This window comes from Onychomys torridus, chromosome 1, assembly GCF_903995425.1.
Source record: "Onychomys torridus chromosome 1, mOncTor1.1, whole genome shotgun sequence".
Lineage (NCBI taxonomy): Eukaryota > Metazoa > Chordata > Mammalia > Rodentia > Cricetidae > Onychomys > Onychomys torridus.
Window position 1 is genome coordinate 2,026,017 of NC_050443.1, and position 12,666 is coordinate 2,038,682.

Sequence of the window (12,666 nt, forward strand, 5' to 3'; positions counted from 1 at the left end):
TATTTCACTTATTTCCCCTTCCCAGGTTGATCCATGCATCCCTCTTAGAGTCCTTTTTGTAGCTATCTTCTTTGTAAATGTGAGTTGTAGTCTGGCTATTTTTAGACTAACATTTAGTATCCACTTATGAGAGTGCATATAATGGGTTATTTTGTGAATCTGGGTTACCTAACTCAGGATGATATTTTCTAGTTCCATCCATTTGCCTGAAAATTTCAGCATGTCATTCTTTATTTATAGCTGAGTAATACTCCACTGTGTATATGTACATTTTCTTCATTAATTCTTTGGTTGAAGGGCATCTAGATTATTCCTAGGTTCTGGATTTTATGAATAATGCTTCTATGAAAATTGTTGAGCAAATGTTCTTCTGGTATGATTGAGCATGCCATGGATATATGCCCAAACGTTGTATACTTGGGTCTTCAGGTAGATTGATTCCCAATTTTCTGAGAAGTCACTATACTGATTTCCAAAATAGCTGTACAAGTTTACATTCCCACTAGTAGTGTAGGAATGTTTCCCTTGTTCCACATCTTCTCCAACATCAGTTGTCTTCAGTGTTTTTAATCTTAACCATTTTGACAGTTGTAAGATAGTATTTCAGAGTCCTTTTATTTTCATTTCCCTGATGACTGTGGATGTTGAACAATTGCTTTAATGTCTTTCAGCCATTTGGGATTCTTTTGAAGAGAATTCTCTGTCTAGATCTGTAGCCCATTTAATTGGATTGTCTGGTATTTTGATGGCTAGTTTTGTGAGTTCTTTATGTCTTTGGAAATCAACGCTCTGTCAGATGTGGGGTTGGTGAAGATCTTTGCCTATGCTGTAAGTTGTCATTTTGCCATATTTATCATGTCGTTTTTCTTACATAATCTTCTCAGTCTCAGTAGCTTCCATTTATTAATTGTTGCTCTCAGTGTTTGTGCTACTGGTGCTATGTTTAGGAAGTGGACCTCAAAAGAATAATATCCAATTTCATATGGAAAAACAAAAAAACAACCCAGGATAGCTCAAACAATCCTGTCCAATAAAACATCTTCTGGAAGCATCACCATCCCTGACTTCAAGCTCTACTATAGCTTGGTTTTGATTCTTCTTTCTGATGAGCTCTCCTCAAAGTTCTCAACACTTGCTTCCATATCTTCAGTTATAACAGAACATGAGGAGTTGCCTCATGGGGGGGGTGAGTTGGCTTTTTGTTATTAACTTTGCATAGGCTTTGATCCCCTAGGAAAACTCTCAGACAAAACTTCAAACAAAAGGTACAAAGACAGGGGTAACCATCACAAAAGGCAGATCAAGGCTAGATGCTAACACTCCAGTGTCAAACAGTATTCTACCTTCAGGTTTCAAGAGTCCAAGGTCCATATTTTCTACAGAGTGAGTTCAAGAACATCCAGAGGGAAACACTGAGACCCTGTCTCAAAAAAAGAAACAAATTTGAAAATGTTTGCTCATATCCCTTTAAGGATCACTTATAAAACTAATTGTGTCACCTACTTAATATGGATAGTATCATGTCTTTGTCTCTGTCATTGATGAACCTTCTTGGGGAAGTAGCCATTGTATTTATGTATCCCCAAGAAAATTTCACACAAAATACCCAAAACTTATCTAGGGCTAGGTAGGAAACTGACCATCATAAGGAACCTACAGCATTACGAGTTTCATCTGGCTGAAATGATAGAGAACCAAGCAGAAACTCTGACAGAAAAAGATCAGGTATTGGTTCAGGAAGATCCCAGGATTATTTCTAGTTAAGTGAAATCTTTGGTGAAGAGGACCATGCAAGCAAATATAGATGGGTATATGGGAGATGCTCTGAAAAAGAGACCACAATCAGATATGGGCTTGTAAACCCAGCACACAGGAAGCTGACTGAGAAAGGGGAGATTTAGATCTGTCCAAGTTTCAACAGGCTTCATGTCAGGAACCAAAACCGAAACCAAAGAAACCCACAGGAACAAATACCACATGCTTTGGAGCCCCACCCTTCAGAACAGTGGGAAAACAAAAGCCACTTGCCTAGAATGAGAAGTTCCCTTTTTTTTCATGACTGCCTGTATAATATACTCATGACAAGGGGACACCATACTACTGCACAGGCAATATATTTTGTGTCTGTTCAATTGCTCAAAGGACCAGCCATCTGCAAACTTTTGCAACTGGAAGATGCTATGATCCCCACTCTTACAGTTCTGCTTTGTCTTGGTGAGAAATGAAGTTGTGGAGAGAGAATTCTGTTCTGAGAAGTAGTCTACCTACTTCTCAGTAGTAGTTGAGCAGTAATCCATCAGGGTGTTTCAGTAGCTCAGAAGGGATCTAGAAGTGGAAGTCCTGCTCATGCTTCAAGTATATACACTCACAGGTAACTCTCTTGCAGGACTGAGTGTGGGTGCCAGGAACCCAGTGCTGAAAGGTGAGTGTCTTCCCAGCTTTTCTAAGGTGTACATTCTCAGTGTGGATCAAAGTTCACCTCTGAAGAAAAGAGATGGAGAAGAGATGGTATGGGTTGTTGCTGGTGTTTCTTGCAAAGTCCTGTGACAGGGAGCTTGGAATTAAGCAGAATGTCTTCTGACCAAAATTCCATTTTTTGTTGTTGTTGTTGTTGTTTCTTTCTTTTCTTTTCTTTTTTTTTTTGTTTTCAGGGGTCCTCTCTAAACCCACACTCAGAGCTGTACCAAGTAATGTGGTAACCACTGGGGAGCAGGTAACTCTAATTTGTGAAGGACCCTTAGATGCCCAGGAATACAAGCTCTATAAAGAAGGAAATCCAGATTTCCAGATACCAACAGCTTATGAAGACACTGAAAAAATGAACAAGTCCATTATCTCATCTATTAGAAGTCATGACGCAGGACACTATTGGTGTTATTATAAGAGCCCTAATGGCATATCAGAACACAGTGACACTCTGGAGCTGGTGGTGACAGGTGAAAGGACCCTTCCCCAACAATAGGATTTGTCTTGTGGAAATGAGTATATTCACTGTGGGGTCCCTTTGAGAGTGCTGGAACAGGGGTGGCCAGGTTAGCAATATAAATCCACTTAGGAGGCTTCCTCTTCTCTCCTAGGTGTCTACTCCAGCAAAGTCACCCTTTCATCCCTGCCCAGCCCTGTGGTGACCTCAGGAGGTTATGTGACTCTTCAGTGCTCCTCACAAGAGGAATATAACAGTTTCATTCTAGTGAAGGAAGATCAAAATTTTTCTATGCCCAGGGCCTCACAGAACACATACACTGGTGTATTCCAGGCCCTGTTCACAGTGGGTCCTGTGTCTCGAAAACAGAGATGGAGATTCACATGTTATGGCTATTACTCCAACAGCTCACAGCTGTGGTCAGTACCCAGTAACAGCCTAGAACTCCTGGTCTCAGGTAAGGAAGCTTTAGATTTTGCTTCGAATGACAATTGCACATACAAGGTCACAGGGAAGGACCTGATATGTGGTGGGTTCATGAGCTCATGCTCCTGAGCCCAATGTCACAGAACTTGGGATACAGCTGTGATTAAGGTTTAAAACCAGGATGGACGTTAAAAGTAGAAGGCAGTAGGTCCAGGGAAAAATGAGGTTTTCATGTGTCCTTCTGGTGTTGCAGATCAGGATTACTATCATTTGCAAGTGTGAAATTCTTTGTGCAACTGTCTTAGCATACAAACATTTTTTTTCTTGTTCTTTGCAGGGACCCTCCACAAACCCGCCATCTGGGCTGAGCCAGGCACTCTGATCACATTAGCGAGACCTGTCACCATCTGTTGTGAGGGGACCAGAGAAACCCAAATGTATGTGCTACATAAAGAGGGAGACCGAGAATCAGGGGACAGACAGACCCAAAAGAATGACAACAATAAGGCAAAATTCACCATCCCATCTGTGACAATGCTGCATGCAGGGAAATATCACTGTTACTCCTACACCTCTGCTGGGTGGTCAGAGTACAGTGACACCCTGGAGCTTGTGGTGACAGGTGAGCACATATGAGGAATTGTATCCCAAGGCATGCCTCTTAAAATGTCTGGTCTGAATGTATTCCCACTCATCAGTTTTTCACGGGAAAATGCAGACGGTATGAGCTCATTTAATTTTCCATGTTGATCTCTTCTAGGAGTCTCCACCAAACCCAGACTGATAGCTCAGAACAGTCCTGTTGTAACCGTAGGACAGTCTGTGACCCTCTTGTGTACCTCAAATCAGAGACACACCTGGTTCAGTTTAATTAAGAACAAGCAGAAGCATTCCATCTCCATGGGCTCACAGGATGTAAATACTGGGCTGTCTTCTGCCAGGTTCCAAGTGCATCTCATGACCTCCCACCAAAGATGGAGGCTCAGATGCTATGGCTATAACACAAGCAACCCTCAAGTGTGGTCAGAAGGGAGTGACGTCCTGGAGATTCTAGTCTCAGGTGAGGAAATTCCAGCTCTCTGTTGAATGACACTGAAACATATTTCCCCTAGAGGTCCTAGTGTGTGATGAATACAAGAAAAGACAGTATCTTGAGCTCACTGATACAGTAAGCATACTGCAGAGAAAGATGGATCCTCACATGGTTCTATGTGTCCTTTGTTGTTCAAGGGTCAAATCCAAGTTTTGCATTCATTGTACAACTGTTTAAAATCCCACATACCTCTCACCTACTTCTTTTCAGGAACCCTCCAGAAACCCAGCATCTGGGTGGAGCCAGGCTCTCTGATCACCTCAGGGAAACCTGTGACAATCTGGTGTGAGGGAACCATGGAAACTCAAATATATTTCTTGTATAAAGAAGGAAGCCCAGCACCCTTGGACAGATTTACTGCACCAGTGCCTGATCACAAGGCCAAATTTATCATTTCATCATTGACAGAGTATAATGCAGGACGATATCGCTGTTACTGTTATAATTCTGCTGGGTGGACACAGCAGAGTGACCCCCTGGAGCTGGTGGTGACAGGTGAGTGGACACTAATGATCATAGTCTTCACGTTTTCAGTGTGTGGGTCCCTGTAAGCTCTGCTGCTGGCAGGGAAATGACCCACATAAGAAAACTTAGATCGGGCTGATACTTTAGTGGCTGGTTCACACTTCTAAAATGTCTGGCACCAGATGGTTGATTGTAAGCAAATTTAAACACAACACAAATTTGGAAAAAAAGATTCCTGGTGTAATAGAAACTCCAGTGAACAACTAGACGTAATTGTATCAAAACTCAACTCAGAAGTGACCATGAAGATGGGTTCTATAGCTAAAGGGCCTTTAATCTGGTATGGTCTCTGACTGAGATAGTGTAAATGTCAGCAGGCTATAAAGTACATCTTCCCTAAGAATGGGCTTTATTAACTGAGCTCTAAGGATAAAGACTAGGGAGAAAGAGTCTGACATAAACATTATGGGGTATTCAGGTGAGGTTTGGAGCTACAGATAAAATGGTTACCCAGTTATTAACAAGATCCACTCCCACGTCTCTTGATGGAAAACAGGTATTTATTCCATCAATTGAGCAGACACACTGCATAAATAGCATTCCTGATTTCTATCATGTTTTTTGTGAGATCAAGTACATCATATCCTCTACATTTCCCTCAGGAAATATATCTCCCAAATATTTTCACCCACAGCTCAGCTGCTGGAGACAATGTATCATTTAACATGACACATCATCTTCTCCTAGGCTTTTGCCATGGTAAACCTACTCTGTCAGCCTTGTCCAGCCCTGTGGTGACCTCAGGTGTGAATGTGACTCTCAAGTGTGTCTCATCAAAAGGATACGATTGGTTCATTTTAACTGGGGAAGACCAGAATTTCTCCAGGTTCCTCAAGGCACAGTACACACACACTGGACAGTCCCAAGCTCTGTTTCCTGAGATCCCTGTTTCATCCAACAAGAGCGGGCCCTTTAGATGTTAGGGATAATTGCAAAGTAGACCACATATCTGGTCAGAGGCCAGCAACCCTCTGGAGATATTTGTCTCAGGTGAGGAAGTCTCATTCATTCAACTGTTTTTTGACATGAGACCACTTTATTACTAGCTCTGCTGCACTAAAGATGGTTCCAGTCATGATGGCTGCAGGGAGCTCTTGGCAGCTCTTGCTCAGAGGGGAGAGCCCCTGCCACTGACAGGAGAATAGGAGGATGGTTTTGAAATGAAGTATCACCATCAAAAAGCAAGTTGTGGAGGAATAGGTTTATTTAGCTTACACTTTCACAGTGCTGTTAATTCTTAAAGGAAGTCAGGACTGGAACTCAAACAGGTCAGGACCCTGGAGACAGATGTTGATACAGAAGCCATAGATGGGTGCTGCTCACTGGTTTGCTCTTCATGGCTTGCTCAGCTTGATTTCGTACAGAATCCAGGACCAACACCTCAACGATGGTATCACCCACAAAGGGTTAGACCCTCCCTTCAACCCCTGGAGTCTCACCATAGAGTCTAAACTAGAAGTCTGTTGCAGGATTGGTCCAGGGACTCAATCCAAATATGGGATAGTTGGATTCTTTTCTGAGAGTGACAGACACGTGTAAAAGCCCCTCTCCGTTGGAATTCCAGTTTCCGCAACTGTAAATTGGAAAGCCCTGTCCTAGATGTTAAGTTACTTTTAATTCTGACTTTATCTGTGTCTTTCTCATACAGACGAAAGTCTCCAGAAACCACTTCTGACATTGTCCTGCCCTATCTGACACTATAATGGTGACATTGTGTATGGGTATACAACAGAGCCAGGGCAAGGCATTCAGGCTCCTTCTTTTCAGTTCATGCATTTTATCTCCAAAGTAGGGAAAAGGTTGAAGTTTGGATTTCTTGCATTTAATCTTCCACAGTGTGCCTTCCTGCTGGGTGACCAGTAGGTAAAATGTCTAGGAGTGACAGGAGTCAGTCTTACTTTGCATGGTTTTGTGAGTAAGAAGTCATGAGTACAAAGACTCGGTATGGACCTCACACACTATTTCTCCTTCATGAATTTAGTTGCATATTTCCATGCCCCAGACTGAACAGAGAGCATAGGAAGGCATCCTTAATTCTGAATAGGAAATGGGAGGTGATTTTCTTCACCAATACCTAGTTCTTGTGTTGATATAACCTCCATGTTCAAGTGTCTTAGTCTGAAGTATGAACTCAAACAACTTGATGTGTATGAAGAATCCAGAAGGAATCATGGCACCCAAGGGAAAGGATTGATACTGGATCCCTCTGAAGTTTTGTAATTAGTCTAATGTGCAATTATAAGAAATGAAAACTACAGGAAATAAGAATGTTTACTTCAGAGAAGACTCTGCTCTCTTAAGCACTTCATTAATTCTGCGCGTTCTCTTCTGTACCTAGGATCTGCTGAGAACATCACTGCATCACAAAACATGTCCAAACCAAAGACAGGTGAGTAAGAATTCTCACTCATACAGCTTTTCTAAGGGTTTTGATACCTGATCTTCCCCTGGTGATTTTCTTCTTCCCTTCATTCTTTGTCCACAGCCACAGACTCAGAGACACAGGATCATCGTACAGTGGAGAATCTGCTCAGAATGGGGATGGCAGGCTTGGTCCTTGTGGTCCTTGGAATACTGGTGTTTGATGCTTATCACAGCAGTAGACAAATTCAACACAGAAATGGACTGTGAATGGGGGATACAGCAACACATCTTTTACAGTGTCATGGACTGGACACTAAATGTGGGGATTTAGGGTGGATTTGTAAGAAAATACAGTGCTCATGTTGGAGAACTGACTAGGGGTCAATGAGAATTGAGACCAAGATAAATAAATGTCTGTTTATTGGGATGGAGAGTACTTTCTCCACCAATCAAAGTTATTCCCTTACATCTTGCTGTAGACTTTTGCTGACAAGTGCCTCCTTTCTCCTCACCTAATGACATGGGCAAACATCCTGCACCACCAAACAGGGTTGGCTCCTAATCTTTGTACTTATTCTGGATTGTCTTACTTTTATGTAACTTCTATTATTTTAAATTACTATGTTCCCATCAACATTACAAATTTCAGTTTCTTTTCTACTGAGAGCAAACTCCTTCACTCAATTACAATAAACATCAGTAGAAAAAAAACCCACCAGCATAAAAGATAAGTTACTTTATTCAAATGATTTTCTGAAACTCTTCTTGCAAGCTTTGGGTCCTTCAGTTTTTACCGTATGTCCATTCTGTGATTCTCTTAATATGGAAAAGATTGCCACTGATATACCACTGTTAGAAGAGCTCATTGGCAGGATAATATTGGCATGGCTTTGAAATCATTGCTTTTAAAAGTAAAGTCTTAATGTGAAGTATTTCATGATTACTCTCTGTATAGCCTTTACCTCATCTTAAACACATTTTTTATTTTATTTTTATTAAGAAAGTTTTTATTCATTTTATATACCATCCACCTATCCCCATCTCTTCCCTCCTCCTGTGCATGCATCCTTTCCCCCAACCAACACCCCATTCTCTCCTCCAACAAGGTAAGGCCTCCCATGGTGAGTCAACAGAGCTTGCTTCATTTAGTAGAGGTGATTCAAGGCCCTTCTCCTGCAGGCTTCCAAAGATATCAACTGAAAACTAAATAACAAGATGAAATAAGACTAGGCACAAACCTCATTTCAATTATGGATGAGGAAACCCAGTGGGATCAAAAGGGTCCCAAGAAACATTTCCATTTCCAACATTGGGAGTTTCACAAAAACCCCAAGCTAAACACCCACAACATAGACATAGAGGACTTAGCACACATAGACCCATGCAGTCTCTGATTGCTGTTTCAGGCTCTGTGAGACGCTGAACTTTGCTGAGTTGATTCTCTGGGCCATGTTATCTTAGTGTCCTCAAACACTCTGGCTCCTACAACCCCTCCAGCTCTTCCATGGGTCCCATGTTTTCTTTATCCATTTATCAGTTGATGGGCATTTAGGCTTGTTTCATTTCTTCACTTTTGTGAATACTACAGTGATAAAAATAGATGTGTAACTAGCTTTCTGGTGTTTTGACTTAGAATTCATTAGGTGTGCACCAGGAGTGCTATATTTTGGTCAAATTCTAGTCCTAATTTCAATTTTATAAGGAAATTCCAAGCTGGTTTTCATAGCAACTGAAGGAATTTAAGTGACAACAAGAAGCATGTAAATGTTCCTCTAGTTTGTTACTGGCATTTAATATCTTTTATTTTTCCATGATAGCCATTCTCTTTTTGCCATTTTTCGACAGTTTCATACATATGTATAATGTGTTGTTTACATATTCACTCTCCCCCACTCTCCTGTATCCTGCTTCCGTCTAGTCTTATCCACTTCTTCAGATCTTCTGATATTCTCTTAAGGGAAAGTTTTAGATAAAAAATGGATCTCAAAGTAATTAAAGTAATTTTATTTTTCATGTTTCTCTCCAAACCTGTCTCCTCAGGATCATAGCACATTTTTTTGGTGACAGTATCTTTGTGACTTATCTGTCAAGGTGTCTAATTCTTAAGTGGAAGGCTAGTTTTATAGAGTTAGACTACACTGAAAACCTCTTCAATTCAAAGAGACTGGAACTTTTTCTGGACCCCAAGCCAGAGTTAATGCATCTTGAACTCACCTAAGTTTTAAGGTTGATATGCTACTGTGACCACAGCTTGTTTTTTTAAACCAGTGTTTAAGAAAACTATGCAACAACCAACCTTCCTTGGTATAGATTTCCTATGTCAACAACTTTGATATTCCAACCTGATACGTAGTTTTTATCTTCAGATAGGCACCTTTGAAGCCCTGAACCAGAGAGCAATGTATGTGTCTGTACGTGTGTTGTGATAATCATTTGCTGAAAAAAGGAAATAGGTAGATAATGGCCTTGAAAAATCCACCATCAATGTTGAAAATAGAATGCAGAAATTAATTATGAAAGTACATTTGTGGTACTGTTTGATATTTGGGTCATTCAGTGCTCAGAGGAGTCAGTGAATTTTAGCTGTAGTCGTTGACTTAAATCTCTTATAAAACTCTTAAAGATTTCACTATTCAGTTAATGGCAAAGCAAAAGCCCTTTGTGAGAGACTCACAGAAGGACATCAAGAAGACATGGTGACACAGACAAAATAGAAAGAACTAGTTATAGACAATCCAGAAACCACAATGTACAAAGAAACTGACAACTGAGAGAAAAGTGGAATATTCAGTATTGGTCAAACTCTTACAAAGTAAGACTGAATCCTTTCTTAATATAATCATTATTATTTTATTAATTAAATTTGTATTTTTCTAATTTCACATGCACAATTACATTATGTACATGATGCATAGTGACCACTTAAGCCCACATCCTCTCTAATACCCCCAATAAACTTCTTGCCCATTCATTTTGTGTGTCAACTTCACAAGTTTAAACAAGACCATCTGTGTGATATCCTTTGGAGTCTGGCAAGCTTAGTAGTAGTAGTGGTTGCACAACTGAAGACAAAGATCCTATGTCTCCTACAATCATTCAGTAACCAATTGTTCAGTATTAAGTGTTAAGGTCCAGTGAGGCCCTCTCATTCCATGACTACTGTTCTCAGGGTCAATCTTGCACATGTCCACTGCAGTTAACTTCAGTTGCTTGAGTTCATAGTTGCAATGGTTGTTTCATTGATCCCTGTCTTTATTATGATGTGGGAATATCAGTGACCCTGAGTTTGTAACTAATGGGTTTAACTGTTGCAGATTTCATGTGAAGTTACTAGTAGTCACAACATTTCTAGTAAAATCCAAATAGCATATTATCCCATTCTGGGCAGATAATGAATCTATGGTAAAGTTCAATGTATTGCACATGTTAACTTCTGTAAATTGGTGAATACCACTATGTTCATGAATCAAAACATCACAATCTTCCTCATATGTATACCAACATACCTCCATGTAATAAAGACTGTCTATAAAATAAACATTATATAGACATGGAGGCCAAAGTATATAATAGATGGCCAAGAAATAAGCTCATTCCTTTATAGTCACATAAATTTTGGCTAAGATTTTCTAAATGTACTTTGGAGAAATAACAATAAAAACTAACCTATTTAATTGATGTCAGTGGGAAACTAATTTCTACACACTGAAGTGTGAATTCAAATTCCTGCCTCTCATCTGGCAAATGAATCAATCCAAAACTCATCCAGTACCTTGTAATAAGTTCTAAAATTGCTGAAAAAATTTTAGGGTTTCAAATACAACCATGAGTATGAGGGGAGAGGAGCTATATTTCCTTCTTTCTAACCTGGGAGATGGGATTAGGAGTGTCTACTGTCTTTGTATTCATTACAAAGGTGCTGTATTATTACTGTTCTAATTGTTGTGACAGAATGATATGAAACAAATTAAGGAATAGTTTACTTTGGTTTTTTTTATGTGTGTTAATTTTATACATCAGCCATGGATTCCCCTGTCTTCCTCCTTCTCACCCAGGCACCTCCCCTCCATTCCCATGTCCTCCAGGACCAAGGCACCCCTGGGGATTCATTTAAACTTGGTGGATTCAGTACAGGCAGGTCCTGTCCCCTCCTTCCAGGCTGAGCATGTGTCCCTGTGTAAGCCAAGGTTCCAAAGAGCCAGCTCATGCACTAAGAACATGTCCTGGTCCCACAGCCTGGCCGCCCCCCAAAGAGATCAAGCTATTCAATTGTCTCACTTACGCAGAGGGTCTGATCTAGCTGGGGGCTCCACACCCTTTGGTTCATAATTCATGTGCTTCCATTTGATTGGCTATTTGTCCCTGTGCTTTTTGCAATCTTGGATTCAACCATTCATGCTCTTGCATACTTTGTTTTATAGCTAAAGAAAATAGTACAGTCCACCATGGCTGGGAAAGCAGAGTACTGCTCAAATATAATCCACAGTCAGCAGAGAGAGAACTGGTAATGGGCTGTACTATTTAAAAAACCATTCTTAATGATTCACTTTCACTGGCAAGGCTAAACTATCCATAAGTGATAGAAACAAACCAATGTTCCCTTTGTCCTGTCTGACTGAGATAGTTAGTCTCCTTTTCTTTCTTCAAAGTAAAGATTCTGAGTGTTGATTGGATGAAGAAATGTGTCTAGACTTCAAATTTTATAAAAGGGCATTTCAACTTTAATTTAATTCTTGTTTATGAACGTTTTTCCTGTATTTGTGTACTCCATGAAGAAATTATGCAAGGAAGCTGGAAGATGGTGTCAAGTACCTCACAACTAAACTCACAGACAGCTGAGAGGACCCACGTGGGTGCTAAGAATGTGGTCTTGTGCAAGAGCAGCCCATCTCCAAGCCATCTATCTGGTTCTGAAAAGATATTTTAATTCTGAAATGTGCCATGTATTCACCACCCACAACCCACCCCTGATACATAGACACTTCTCATATTCTCCCACACTGGCTGTGATTACTGATGTGGATCCTCCATGACAGACTCTTTCTTTTTCAGTGACAGCCATCCTACCCCTCTTTGGAGCCCTGCAGAATAAGATGACCAGGAACAAATGCCACTTCTCTATCCTCCCCTCTCTTACCCATCGAGAAGGCACTTGTTCATTGAGTGAGCCTGAGAATTCAGGGTCAACCCTACTTGAGCTACAGACACATCTTGACTCTTAACATCACACTCCTCCATGAATTGTTAGTGACTGTGGTCCTGGAGAGGCACTCAAACTCTCCTTTTACCATTGCCTGGAACAGAGTTAGTCAGTGATTCAATGCAGACTTTATTT

At 40.6% G+C, this 12,666-nt stretch overlaps 1 protein-coding gene across 1 annotated transcript; it reads left to right on the plus strand.

Moving 5' to 3' along the window:
• Nucleotides 1-2,695: 2,695 nt before the first annotated feature.
• Nucleotides 2,696-7,978, plus strand: LOC118595407 (leukocyte immunoglobulin-like receptor subfamily A member 2). The gene is given in 8 exon segments (XM_036205901.1): nt 2,696-2,936; nt 3,078-3,380; nt 3,687-3,971; nt 4,110-4,409; nt 4,653-4,937; nt 5,655-5,957; nt 7,306-7,356; nt 7,459-7,978. Coding segments are annotated over 8 exon segments (1,785 nt in total). The 5' UTR covers nt 2,696-2,818; the 3' UTR covers nt 7,599-7,978.
• The last annotated feature ends 4,688 nt before the right edge of the window (nt 7,979-12,666 follow it).